Source organism: Panulirus ornatus, chromosome 59 (genome assembly GCF_036320965.1).
Source record: "Panulirus ornatus isolate Po-2019 chromosome 59, ASM3632096v1, whole genome shotgun sequence".
NCBI lineage: Eukaryota > Metazoa > Arthropoda > Malacostraca > Decapoda > Palinuridae > Panulirus > Panulirus ornatus.
This window is the reverse complement of record NC_092282.1, coordinates 4,535,773-4,550,275: the sequence shown is the minus strand read 5'-3', so window position 1 is coordinate 4,550,275 and position 14,503 is coordinate 4,535,773. Positions and strand designations below refer to the sequence as shown.

The 14,503-nt window shown below is 37.3% G+C and overlaps 1 protein-coding gene across 4 annotated transcripts in view; it reads left to right on the top strand.

Annotated features, from left to right (window-relative positions):
- Positions 1-14,503, top strand: part of tweek (transmembrane protein KIAA1109 homolog tweek) — a 141,562-nt gene that overhangs the window by 10,255 nt on the left and 116,804 nt on the right. For all 4 annotated transcript variants that reach the window (XM_071696084.1, XM_071696086.1, XM_071696085.1 and 1 more), the window contains exons 6-14: positions 963-1,109; positions 5,065-5,211; positions 6,127-6,291; positions 7,206-7,307; positions 7,455-7,598; positions 8,674-8,824; positions 10,260-10,415; positions 12,600-12,697; positions 14,034-14,188. In XM_071696084.1, the coding sequence (XP_071552185.1) occupies positions 963-1,109; positions 5,065-5,211; positions 6,127-6,291; positions 7,206-7,307; positions 7,455-7,598; positions 8,674-8,824; positions 10,260-10,415; positions 12,600-12,697; positions 14,034-14,188 (1,265 nt within the window). The remainder of the gene's footprint in view (positions 1-962; positions 1,110-5,064; positions 5,212-6,126; positions 6,292-7,205; positions 7,308-7,454; positions 7,599-8,673; positions 8,825-10,259; positions 10,416-12,599; positions 12,698-14,033; positions 14,189-14,503) is intronic.

The window sequence follows — 14,503 nt, the reverse complement described above, 5'->3', positions numbered from 1 at the left end:
CCAGGAATACTCAACAAACTTATACCTCTGTAATTTGAGCACTCACTCGTATCCCCTTTGCCTTTGTACAATGGAACTATGCAAGCATTCCGCCAATCCTCAGGCACCTCACCATGAATCATACATACATTAAATAACCTTACCAACCAGTCAACAATACAGTCACCCCCTTCTTTAATCAATTCCACTGCAATACCATCCAAACCCGCTGCCTTGCTGGCTTTCATCTTCCGCAAAGCTTTTACTCCCTCTTCTCTGTTTACCAAATCATTTTCCCTAACCCTCTCACTTTGCATACCACCTCGACCAAAACACCCTATATCTGCCACTCTATCATCAAACACATTCAACAAACCTTCAAAATACTCACTCCATCTCCTTCTCACATCACCACTACTTGTTATCTCCTCCCCATTATCCCCCTTCACTGAAGTTCCTATTTGCTCCCTTGTCTTACATACTTTATTTACCTCCTTCCAAAACATCTTTTTATTCTCCCTAATTAGTGTTAATGTATATACATTATTGTAAGGGAGAGATATACATTATTGTAAAGAAGAGACTGACATCATAGTAGTGTTTTCCTTAGAATTCTTCAATCCCCTGAAATGAAGACCAAAAATTACTTTTTTATCTCAAAATAATTATAAAAAAAAACTTGATAATGCTTTTGAATTAATTTGTTGAAATGATAATGAGCATCTGTCTAGCTGAACATGTAGTATATGTTGCATTTCATTCCTATTGAGCTTTGCCAGGTTCTGAAATAGAAATACAACATGGTTGTTAGGTACCACCAGAACTCTGTCATGACATTTTAGACCTGGTTAGGTTGCTGTAAGTTCATTGAACCCCTTGAATGAGCATATGCTGGCCTTGTTTGTTTTATGACAGTAGAAATGGGTGCACTTTCATGAATAACATGTTGTTTATTTTTTGTCTAACGGTTGGTGTGTTTTCAGGCTAGATTTGTGTTTGGTAACCGTCTGGTAGCATCAACACTTCTCCTGACAACTGACAAGGCTGAATGTTGTTATACAACCAAGCCTGCAGCTTGTTCCCTAGACTGTTTCATGCAGGTCTTCATATCAAAAGCTGAGAACTTCAGGGTATGTCTTCTGTTGTCAGCTTTTTTACATTGTTAAGATATGTTCATACTTGTACCCATCCTACACATTATTGTTACTGCAGTCTGCACCCTAATTTTCAAACTTACCTCTACCTTACTTGATTTATGCACATATTTATGCACTCATCCAATTTTACATCTGTTGCACATTGTGGGTACATAGTATATTAGACATTTATCAATACTTACACCTGTCACACACTGTGATTACTTGACATCTTACTTTCTCTTCCATGCATTCTCAGCTTCACGTAATCAGCCGTACTTGTGATTCTAACATACTATGGACATCATCACCCATGGATCTTTTTTCATTTATTCATACTAGTCTCTTTTTTGTATATTACAGTTATTGCATACCTTTACACTCATTTATGTTGGCACTACTCTCTTACTTTATAGTTGAAACATATTAGGATTGTTTTATCTATCGTTGCAACAGGTTCACCTACAGTGGTTGCTCCATATCTTCACAAGCATGAGCTGCAGTACTGTAATACTTTTTGGTTACTGATACTTCACATATTATATGCTCATTTCTATAAGAACCTGCTTACATTTAACACTGAACATATTTTCTGTATCTTTCTCTGGCTGCATATGTATTTTCTATAATTTGATTCCATTCCCTTAATTGGATAGATCAGATATTTTCAACCTTGCCAATATCACTCTCACATCCTTAACCTATGCTGACACTACTCTCATTAATAGATGACTGCATTGTGATTAAAGGTATAGTCACGTCTTTTATATATGAAATTATCTTTTTTATTGTGTGAGTGAGGTTCATGTATAACTTATCCAGATACCATTGTGCTAATATATATATATATATATATATATATATATATATATATATATATATATATATATATATATATAAAAATATATAGGGTGTTTTGGTCGAGGTGGTGTGCAAAGTGAGAGGGTTAGGGAAAATGATTTGGTAAACAGAGAAGAGGTAGTAAAAGCTTTGCGGAAGATGAAAGCCGGCAAGGCAGCAGGTTTGGATGGTATTGCAGTGGAATTTATTAAAAAAGGGGGTGACTGTATTGTTGACTGGTTGGTAAGGTTATTTAATGTATGTATGACTCATGGTGAGGTGCCTGAGGATTGGCGGAATGCGTGCATAGTGCCATTGTACAAAGGCAAAGGGGATAAGAGTGAGTGCTCAAATTACAGAGGTATAAGTTTGTTGAGTATTCCTGGTAAATTATATGGGAGGGTATTGATCGAGAGGGTGAAGGCATGTACAGAGCATCAGATTGGGGAAGAGCAGTGCGGTTTCAGAAGTGGTAGAGGATGTGTGGATCAGGTGTTTGCTTTGAAGAATGTATGTGAGAAATACTTAGAAAAGCAAATGGATATATATATATATATATATATATATATATATATATATATATATATATATATATATTTTTTTTTTTTTTTTTTTTTTTTTTTTTATACTTTGTCGCTGTCTCCCGCGTTTGCGAGGTAGCGCAAGGAAACAGACGAAAGAAATGGCCCAACCCCCCCCCCCCCATACACATGTACATACACACGTCCACACACGCAAATATACATACCTACACAGCTTTCCATGGTTTACCCCAGACGCTTCACATGCCTTGCTTCAATCCACTGACAGCACGTCAACCCCTGTATACCACATGACTCCAATTCACTCTATTTCTTGCCCTCCTTTCACCCTCCTGCATGTTCAGGCCCCGATCACACAAAATCTTTTTCACTCCATCTTTCCACCTCCAATTTGGTCTCCCTCTTCTCCTCGTTCCCTCCACCTCCGACACATATATCCTCTTGGTCAATCTCTCCTCACTCATTCTCTCCATGTGCCCAAACCATTTCAAAACACCCTCTTCTGCTCTCTCAACCACGCTCTTTTTATTTCCACACATCTCTCTTACCCTTACGTTACTTACTCGATCAAACCACCTCACACCACACATTGTCCTCAAACATCTCATTTCCAGCACATCCATCCTCCTGCGCACATCTCTATCCATAGCCCACGCCTCGCAACCATACAACATTGTTGGAACCACTATTCCCTCAAACATACCCATTTTTGCTTTCCGAGATAGTGTTCTCGACTTCCACACATTTTTCAAGGCTCCCAAAATTTTCGCCCCCTCCCCCACCCTATGATCCACTTCCGTTTCCATGGTTCCATCCGCTGACAGATCCACTCCCAGATATCTAAAACACTTCACTTCCTCCAGTTTTTCTCCATTCAAACTCACCTCCCAATTGACTTGACCCTCACCCCTACTGTACCTAATAACCTTGCTCTTATTCACATTTACTCTCAACTTTCTTCTTCCACACACTTTACCAAACTCAGTCACCAGCTTCTGCAGTTTCTCACATGAATCAGCCACCAGCGCTGTATCATCAGCGAACAACAACTGACTCACTTCCCAAGCTCTCTCATCCCCAACAGACTTCATACTTGCCCCTCTTTCCAGGACTCTTGCATTTACCTCCCTTACAACCCCATCCATAAACAAATTAAACAACCATGGAGACATCACACACCCCTGCCGCAAACCTACATATATATATATATATATCCAAATATATATAAATATTATATTTATATTTATATTTATTATACTTTGTCGCTGTCTCCCGCGTTTGCGAGGTAGCGCAAGGAAACAGACAAAAGAAATGGCCCAACCCCCCCCCCCCATACACATGTATATACATACGTCCACACACGCAAATATACATACCTACACAGCTTTCCATGGTTTACCCCAGACGCTTCACATGCCCGGATTCAATCCACTGACAGCACGTCAACCCCGGTATACCACATCGATCCAATTCACTCTATTCCTTGCCCTCCTTTCACCCTCCTGCATGTTCAGGCCCCGATCACACAAAATCTTTTTCACTCCATCTTTCCACCTCCAATTTGGTCTCCCACTTCTCCTCGTTCCCTCCACCTCCGACACATATATCCTCTTGGTCAATCTCCTCACTCATTCTCTCCATGTGCCCAAACCATTTCAAAACACCCTCTTCTGCTCTCTCAACCACACTCTTTTTATTTCCACACACCTCTCTTACCCTTACGTTACTTACTCGATCAAACCACCTCACACCACATATTGTCCTCAAACATCTCATTTCCAGCACATCCATCCTCCTGCGCACAACTCTATCCATAGCCTATGCCTCGCAACCATACAACATTGTTGGAACCACTATTCCTTCAAACATACCCATTTTTGCTTTCGGAGATAATGTTCTCGACTTCCACACATTCTTCAAGGCTCCCAGGATTTTCGCCCCCTCCCCCACCCTATGATCCACTTCCGCTTCCATGGTTCCATCCGCTGCCAGATCCACTCCCAGATATCTAAAACACTTTACTTCCTCCAGTTTTTCTCCATTCAAACTTACCTCCCAATTGACTTGACCCTCAACCCTACTGTACCTAATAACCTTGCTCTTATTCACATTTACTCTTAACTTTCTTCTTTCACACACTTTACCAAACTCAGTCACCAGCTTCTGCAGTTTCTCACATGAATCAGCCACCAGCGCTGTATCATCAGCGAACAACAACTGACTCACTTCCCAAGCTCTCTCATCCCCAACAGACTTCATACTTGGCCCTCTTTCCAAAACTCTTGCATTCACCTCCCTAACAACCCCATCCATAAACAAATTAAACAACCATGGAGACATCACACACCCCTGCCACAGTCCTACATTCACTGAGAACCAATCACTTTCCTCTCTTCCTACACGTACACATGCCTTACATCCTCGATAAAAACTTTTCACTGCTTCTAACAACTTGCCTCCCACACCATTTAATGTTTTTTCTTTGTCCTACTACCTTTAGTTTTCCTTGTACTTTTCCATGTCTTTAAATGATCTCTACAAAATGGTAAAAGAATTTCTTCAACTAGGTCATCCTTGCTCCAAGCCCAAAATACACAGGCGTGTTAGATGAACCACCACGGTATATGGGTGAAGGGTTTGTGGTCATGTCCTCCAGCTTAGTTCAGTTATACTACTACATGGATGAACCAGGACTTGTACCAGAACACCCTCAGGTGAGCCCTATCCCTTTCTTGCTCTTCTGAATCATGAAGCACAAAAAATGCTTCTCCAGATTTAATGAAAAAGTACACATTTCACCCACAGCCTAGATATGACAAGTTTATTGCTCTTATTTATGGAATAACTAAAGATATTGCAAGCCATTTAGGTCCATAGTTTAACAGGAATATTTGATCATTGATAGGCACTGAAGTATATTGTAATTCAGGTATTGAAAAATTAGGAACTGTTTGCTTCTTAGTTTCAGCTCATTAAGTAGTCGAAAATGAGGGTTACAAATTTCTCTTGAGGTGTTTCAAAGCTTTTCCAAAAGTGTGCGTCTTAAACTAGTAAATACACCACAAAATGTTCTACAGGTTCTAACAAGATTCCTAGCAAGAGGGTGATGCTCAGACTTTGAATAACTTCGGCCATCTGCCAGCTGAGATTTCAGCCCATGCTGGTTACAGTATCCAAGTTTTTGGAATGACAGATTTTTTTTTTTTTATTTTTATGACTGGTAAAGAGTATCTTTCAGGTTAGACATTTGTGAGAGAAACTTTCACAAGAATATGAGGGAAAATTAATTTCTATCAGTCCTGTTGTTTATGGTCAAGGTCTAATTATGTTGATAAGCAGTTTTCTCAATTTGCTTATCTTTTTTCTTTTTTTGTTGTTAAGTTTAGAATTCTGAGGTTTTTCTTTCAACTATTGTTTAGGATGCTAGAGGGGACAGGAAAGTATGTTTTTGTACAGTACCTCACACAGATATTCTCTGTATGAGTATTTTGTCTTCTGGGAAGTGGATATGCAGTTGAGGAGGAGAATTCATCGTGGGAACTTATTGTTACTGAGGCATGATTCAAGACATAATTGAGTACAGGTCCAAGGTACTGATTTACTGATAGTAAATGTTTGATTGCATGCAGACAGTGCGACTGCCAAATGGAGATGTGGTAACAGCTCCAGCACCTGTGTGGGGTTTGGATATCAAGTGTGCAAAGGGCACCAATCTTAGCTATGGGCCATGGGCTGATCATCAGCGAGAGCAGCTGTTCCGGTTCTTCTTCCCACAGGATTATCAGACAGTGAAGGTGAGACAAAATGATGATAACAAAGCCATAGGAGATGTTTTGGATATAACTTTGATATGGACATTGAAATACACCATGTTGAGTTTGTCCCAATTAGTAATATTTTGCTCTTGAAAAATGAAATTTTGGGTTAAGTTGATTGGAAACAGTAGACTTTGGGAATAACTGGTCCTGAGCATTGAAAGTTCTCATCACTTTGGTGCCTGGGAAAGTACAGTAAACTTCATTTTGAACTTTGAAAGTCAGTGTACTCTTAACGATTGGTATTCTTCCATATTAATCTGCTTGATTTGTTTCTAAAAACCAAAATTTATCTATCATATGAGAAGCATGCACTGATACAGTCTATACTGAAGAAGGGTGACTGTGCTAACTCTGCCTGGACTGGTTGAATAAAATGCTCTCCTTCAGTTGTGGCAGCAACAAGTTTCTAACAAAGCCAAACCTTAGATGAAACACAAAGCTGTAGAATAAAGATATAATTGGCTCAGAGTGTTTGGTATGGTATAAAGAGTAAGTGGTAATGGAGCTCGAAGACCAGAGGTTTTAAAGAAAGGATTGTTTCATGGTGTATGTAAGGAAAAGGTATAAAGTCCAGTCTGTTAGCTAATTCTTAAAGAGACAGAAGTAAGATCAACAGTCCCGACAGGGCATAAGATTTTTTGCATCAGTTTAACGCCCATGAGTCAGGATTGTACAACTTTTGTAGTTTAGTTATTGTCTGCATTCTTGTTTTAATTTTAATTCTATCATTCTTATTTGGTACCATAAGAAATTGCCCAAGCTGTGTTGTGGTATTTTATTTTCAACGTTTAAGTGATTAGATGACTTTACAGTACTGTATGTTCTTTTACATAATGCTTGTAGTGCTTTTTAATGAGAAATAGTGAATTTTTCTTTCTCTTCTTCCACAGCTGCCTAATGCTCCAGTTCCAGGGGAATTGCGACAGGTTCACCAGTTTGATGTGCGCCTTAGCATACTTACTGAAGCCACTATTGATATACTTTTCTCAAAGGTATTATTTTTTACTTTTATTTGGCAGAGTTTTCACTGTGGTCCATAAGTGATTTTACAAAACTTTTTTAGTCAGTAGTCCTCATCGCTTTCATTTTCTTTCCCATTTTGGAAATTGATGAAATGCTGATGACACTTCATGTTGCAGGAGAAAGAGACCAATGCAGTCCACATGACTGTGCAACGTGGGTCATACTTTGAGATGACACTTCCATGGACAGTTAATCAAGATGGCTACATAACTAAGATAAATGGACAACTTTTTCATGTGGATGCTTCAACCAGTCTTCAGGTAAGAGTTGTCAATGAGAGACATTTTCCTGTAGATCATTTTCTTTATTTTGTTGCTATTTTTTCATTTTCTGAGACAGCATGTTGTTTTGCATCAACCATGACTTGCATAAGGACTTTAAGCACTACAAGAAATAAATGCCTTCTGTTTAACAGTTATCTTCTCTTTGACACTTTTAGCCCATTTGCTTTTAGGTAATCAAATGCTATAGCCTTTCAGGTCATTTGAGCCAAAGGAGGGCAACAAAGATGGTACCAGACTAAAGAGAGATTAGGTACAGGGAAAGGCTAGAAGCTCTAGATTTGCCCACTTTGGAAGAGAAAATTGATGTAATAATCTGCAATTCATTCATTTATGACAGAAAATCAGTTTTGTTTCAAGACAAACTAATTCCCATTTTGGACAGCACTCAGAGTGTTAAGAAATATAGTTACCAACCTATTCAACATCTTTTAACCTTTTTGTCTTTAACTTTCTATGGAACATTGTTGATTGGTAAAGTCATAACGTCATACACTGTATGCTCTGAAAGAATCACAGGTTCTTTTACTGACTAAAGGCATGTAAAGATGTAAGATGTCACTTGTAACTCTTATGAGCATGCAGAAATATCCACAAGCTCAGATACCCAAAGGAGAACATGTAGGAAGAATAGTGCATGTGCACCCCATCCAGACCATGCCTTACTTTGCATTGTACATAAAAGATATTTTGAGATCTACAAAATATCACATTTGGGCACATTGGTAGACCAGATGTGATCTTTATGATATTAGGGAAAATGCACTCTGCAAGTTGAGCAGATGAAAATGGAACAAGAGAATGACAGGACAGGTCATAGAGTACATAATACATTTAAATGGCCATGGCATGCCGAGAATTAAATGCCTAAATGTCACACCAAGGTTGGCTTACATGGGTTTGATTGTTTAAACTGGAAACCAGTGTAAGATTATTAAATCTGTAGGATCTGACATATAAGCATGATTTCCAGTTCTGAAATTGTTTTATTAAAGTGTAATAGTGCAGAAGCCTTCAGAAAGTGACGGTTTACAAAAATATAACCTTTTCACAGTATCGTAACCTCCTGGAGGCAGAGACATTAGACTATGGAGTGAGCATCCATTACCCTCGAGTGTGGAACCATCACCAAACATGGAATTTGCAGTTCAGCAGCAGCAAGGCTACTTACCACTTTCTGTATTCTCATAAAGAATTCTTCCAAGGTAAGTTTGACTCACATACTTATTACTGTCATTAATACTTGTAGTCTTGTGTGGATTAAGCCATACGTATTTTCTGCAGTCTTGTGTGGATTAAGCCATACATATTTTCTGCTCTTGACAGGTTTCAGAGGGTACGTTTTGCTCGTATGTCGGTGTAGATGTACCCTTTGCTATTTCAGAATGAAAAACCTAAATTATTTCCTCATGTTTTGAAGTCTACACCTAAAACATTATGCAGTATTGCACTCAATGTCTTATTATACAGTTTCTTGTATTAGTTGCCAGGGAGGGTAGGTGGCACATATATTGTAATTTTATACTCTGGCTTACATTGATCATTTTAATTACATTATTGGTGGAAGAAACACTTCAAGTAGCCTTGATGAGTTGATTTTAGAGTCTTGTATATAGTAAGCCATAAAGCTGGCTTTAGCTTTTGTTTTTCAAAAACTTAGCTTCCTTTGATTTTAACCATTATAATTTGCAGGTCACAAATTATGAGTTTTGGAGGTTTACAAAAGAAAATTACTGATTACTGAATGTGAATGAAAATAGTAACCAAATGGTTGTTACAGAAAATAGAATTGTTATAAAAAAAGTCACTTGAATGATGAGTTGAAAATTTCCTAAATTTAGCTACATATGGAGTTATTCTGCTGGATTGATGGAATGGATGATGATGTACATTTCAAAATTTTCACTTAAAAGTAGACTTAGAGCTTTAATGAAAGTATGAAATGCTTGGTGCAGTTGACTGAAAAGGATTTCTGTATTAGTGGATATGGAGTTCAGAGAGTGAATGCAGTAAAGAATAAGAAAACATAGGGATAGGCATAAAAGTGTCAGAAGGAAGCAGTAGATTTAGTAACAGTTGGGGTAATGAGGTGGGATAGACATACTGAGTGATAGGAAAATGTATGGGAGATTATAAGTATTTATTTCAGGAAGATGAGCCTGAGTTTGTAATTGTTAAAAATTGTGCTGATACTTTGAGACCAGGAGAAAGTATAGCCATAACCACACTGTCATACAGTTGTCAAGGGTACAAAGGATATAGAAAGAGATACAGGATCTTTGCAGCTTTTCAGTTTTTCAAAGTTTAGGCCAAACTTTCTTAAGCAAGAATGAGAGAACTTATGGAGAGGTATTCATTACAATTCTGAAATGTAAAAGCTTGTTGGAGTAATGTAACACTTAGATAGCGCCAAATTGTTTGGGACCCAGTCTTATATAGGAGTGACGGGTCTTACCTGCATCATTTGAGGTATGTATATGCTCTTCCTCAGAGCTGGAAGAGTACATTTCATTCTGTATTCATATACCTTGTTAACAACAAAGGATTTTCTATGATAATTCATTTCAGTTTGGATATTTGATTGTGTAGCTACTAATGTATTAATTATCATGTCTCATGGGGCCTTCATTTTACTTTCAGACTTAATTGAGGACTGGTCCTCCCGTGTGCCCCCAGACCTACTGCATTTTGTGCCATATTCATGGAACTTTAGCCTCAAGCTTCAACAGTTTGAACTTGTAACACTAGCTAATGGTTATAACTGGGTGGACTGTTCTTCACAGCATCAGGCTAATGGTAGGTCTTGTGGAGATATGTAAAGTCTTTACCTGTCATTTGGTGTTTGATATGCCTTATCGTGCTGCATAACAATTTCTCATGCATGATGTTTTTCTGTATGCCATAGTATGTAAGTGTTTATACTCATTTGTCCATACAGTGAACAGCTTGCTCTTATACAAAAGAGACTAGTTATTTGCATGCCATTGGCCACTAACCTGGCTATACAGGTTGATATTATCAATCCATGTCCAATTCTCTAGGGTGGATCAGGTGGCTACAGCATATAAGTTTACTCAAATACTTCTTCAACCTATGTCAGATATGTTAATGTGAACGATGGATTTTTGAGCTAGAATAAATACTTGCTATTTTTAACTTTACGAACTAGGTTGACCCATCAGGTAAGGCCAAAGTTTCCATTTGTACTGCCTCCACAAACAATGCATTCCTTTTTATCTGATTTCAAGCTATCCCTCTGACATCACTTGGAATACCTCTGACTCTGATTAGTTCTCATACTTCATCTGTCTATATCATCCATGATCTTCCTCTTCTTGTACATAAACTGTCCTACCATGTGTTTTCCTGATCAGTTTGTCATCTGCCATACATTTTGCATGACCATACTATCCGTAAAGACTTTCATCCATATGCATTTGTAATGATTTCTAGACACCACATATCCATCCCTCAAATTCCAATTATAGGACATAAGTTATCCATCCTTACTGTTGATTTTTTTTTTTTTTTTACCTACCCTGACATATGTGAACTTGGACTTCACATTCATGCAGCAAAGTTTTTACCAGAGCTCTCATTGCACCTCCATCTTTCTTTCAAAATCTTTTTCTTTTATCTTCACCATTCTCTTAACCAGCCTTACTGAATGGGACTCCCAGTTACCTAAATTCATCTGCATCTTCTATAATATACCATTTAAATATTTTATGCTGGGACATTCCATCTGTTTCAGAAACTGAAACTATGCTATTAATCACATTTGCTGTCAGTATCTTCCTCTTACCTTCATCATCAAAGTTATTCACCATTTTGTCTTGACTCCTTCTCTAATTCATCTCAGAGAACAGTATCATGTGCATACACCAACTATAGTAACTTACATTTTGTTTCACCATGGTTCAGCAGTACATTGCTGTCACCCCACCATGCTCTTATGTCATGTACATATTGCCCCATTGGATATTACTTTCCAAAAGAAGGAATAGAGGAAGGAGCCAAGCATGGATTTTTCCTCTAAAGCTCTTATCATCTGTTTCTGTTGCTACCTTGTCAAGACGGGAAATGGCGAACAGGTATGGAAGAAAGAAAATTTTATGTCACTGTGTCGTGTTTATGCCAGTTTCCTTATTCTGACCAGGATGATGCATGCCGAATATCCCCAGACTGATGCCATTTCTTTATGCTGTGAATTGTTGGGGACTATACCGCAGCTTCAACCTATTTACTTGGGGGGATGAATGTTTATGAGGTTGTTTCTCACATAAATACAGGATTTACCAGTTGCTTGCAGCATGAGAAATAATGTGTGAAGAAGATTGCATTGCCTTGGTAAACTGAGGCAGTGAATACTAAAGGGAATGAGACAAAAACTCTGAGAGAAGTGGAACAAACAGAAATGATGTTAATAGGATGGTATGATATGTAATTCATGATAGAACAAAAAATAGAATTGCCAGCTTAAATTTATTGCCATTTTTTTTTTGTTTTCCAGAAAAATAATGTGGTAGAAATTTTTCATAATTTGACAGTGGTTTTGTCTGTCAAATCCCAGTAGTAATCATATGCTAAGAAGAGAAAAGGAAGTGTTTCAAAATATAATATCTTTACGGTGGTATATTTCATGTAGTAGTTTTATGCTTTAGTTAATTATACAACTGTATACAGTAATTTGTGTGGTTGTTGTCCAGACAACTGTTATTACAAGACCTGTTCATTGAGCATGCACATGTTGTCTTAGAAAGCTCCATTTGATATGTTTGGCTTGATTATTCATGTTTATCCACCTCTCTTATGCTTGCACCTTTAAGATTCCTTTTCAGCTCATTATAACATCTTGGTGTAATTGCTGACAGTAGCTTTTCCACTTGTAATTAATTTTGTTAATTTTATAATATCCTTTCTGAATATCACTGTTTATCATGTCTGTCATATTTTTCACGCTGATTTTTCCTCCTGTAGCTCATGTTGCCTTCTGTGGAGAGCTGTTCGAATTGAAGTTCACTCTTCCATTTATTGACTTTCTGCCAGAGACAGTTCTCCTCAAGTTTGCAATACTGGTATGTAATCTATATTGTTATGCTTTCATTTACACAATATTGTTTTTATATTGCATATCAGTCTTAGTATTTATTCACCTTATTTTTGTTTCTTAACATACTCTGAAATACACTCAGTTCTCTAACCTTATTTTCAACTTGCATTCTCTTTATGTTTGGTAATTTTCAGTCAATATTTTTTCTGATTCAAGTTTTTTAAGCTTTACAGTATATCATCCACTATTGTTGATATCACATTAAACTCTCTCACCTTAATTTTAGGTATGTCTTTTACAGTCTTGATTGTTTTAGCCATGTGATGTTCATTGTGACTAGTGTATAATTCTTCTGGATGATTTTCATTGTTAGATTTCTTTATGTTTCTATGTAAGTGTAACACCATTCCATCTTCAGTTTTTATTCTGAAAGCACAGAGTCTCATAATGCTCTCTAAACGCATCTTTCTGCATTATCTTGTCATCGCGTCAATGAGGTAGTGCCAGGAAACAGACAAAGAATAGCCCACCCACTCATATACATATATATATACATAAACACCCATACACACACATATGCATACATGTACATATTCATATCAAAATATACACATTTACCTACACATATACAGACATATACATATGTACATATGTACGTATTCATGCTTGCTTACCTTCATCCATTCCTGACGCTACCCCGCCCCACAGGAAACAGCATTGCTACCCCCTGATTCAGTGAGGTAGCACCAGGAAAACAGACAAAAAGGCAACATTTATTCACACTCAGTCTCTTGCTGACATGTGTAATATTTTCATATAAGAATTGTTATTATTTTTGTATTTATATAAGTTATTTGTGATAATGTTCTTTGCTCCTGATGTTACCTCATGGAAGCTGTAAAAGCAGTTGTGTGTTATAAGATTTGTAGTATTCCTCCATAGGGCCTTGCCTTGCAAGTTGGTTGTGTTAGTCTTTCAAGTCTGCTTAGTCTTGGCACAGAAAAGTCTCACCTGACTACTTTTATTTAACATCATGTTATACTTTATTCATTGAAGATGCACAACGGAAAACAAAGTGACTGCATACAGTTTTTGAGGAAAATTTTGTCAGTCATTAGATGAGTGACTGTAAAGAAATGGGTAATTCAGGATCTCTCTAAATCACTCATGAGTATGTTTTCATAATACCTGTGTTTCCTTTTCTTTACAAGATTGTCCAAAAGTCATAGCTGATCAAGGTTCTCTTCTCTGTCATTTACCCATCTAATTGGTGATTCTTCTTTAATGATTAGTGTAGGAAAATATTTGAAGTTGAGATATGTATTCTCTTCGGTATTCACATAGTGTTTCTGTGTTTTCAGGCTGAAACTGTGGATTTAAGCTTGTACCTTCCACCATCTAATACATCACGTAACATTATTACAGCCCTTGATCGCAATGCTAAATTGGTGGATAGAGAGGATAGACCCAAACAGGCATTTTCCAATGATAAATGGCGGAAATTCTGCAAACTCAGGTACAGTTTAATCTTTTATAATTCTAAGAAACAGATGTTTATTCTTTGCCCCGCTGAATTGAATATTTTTATGCTAGGTAGTTGCATTTTTCTGAAAATTTTTAGTACTGTGAAATGGACTAAAGTTTTGTAACAAATGCAATAACTTTAGCTGTTTAGGTAAATATAGGAAGAGAGAAGTACCGCAGAATTATTAGAATTGCTTTCTTGTCAGATTTGGTCTTCTAGTAAAAAGAAATGAAATTCCTTGGATCATCTAACTTTATCATTAATTCAAGCACATGTGCATTCCATGTGCATTCCATCATAACACAC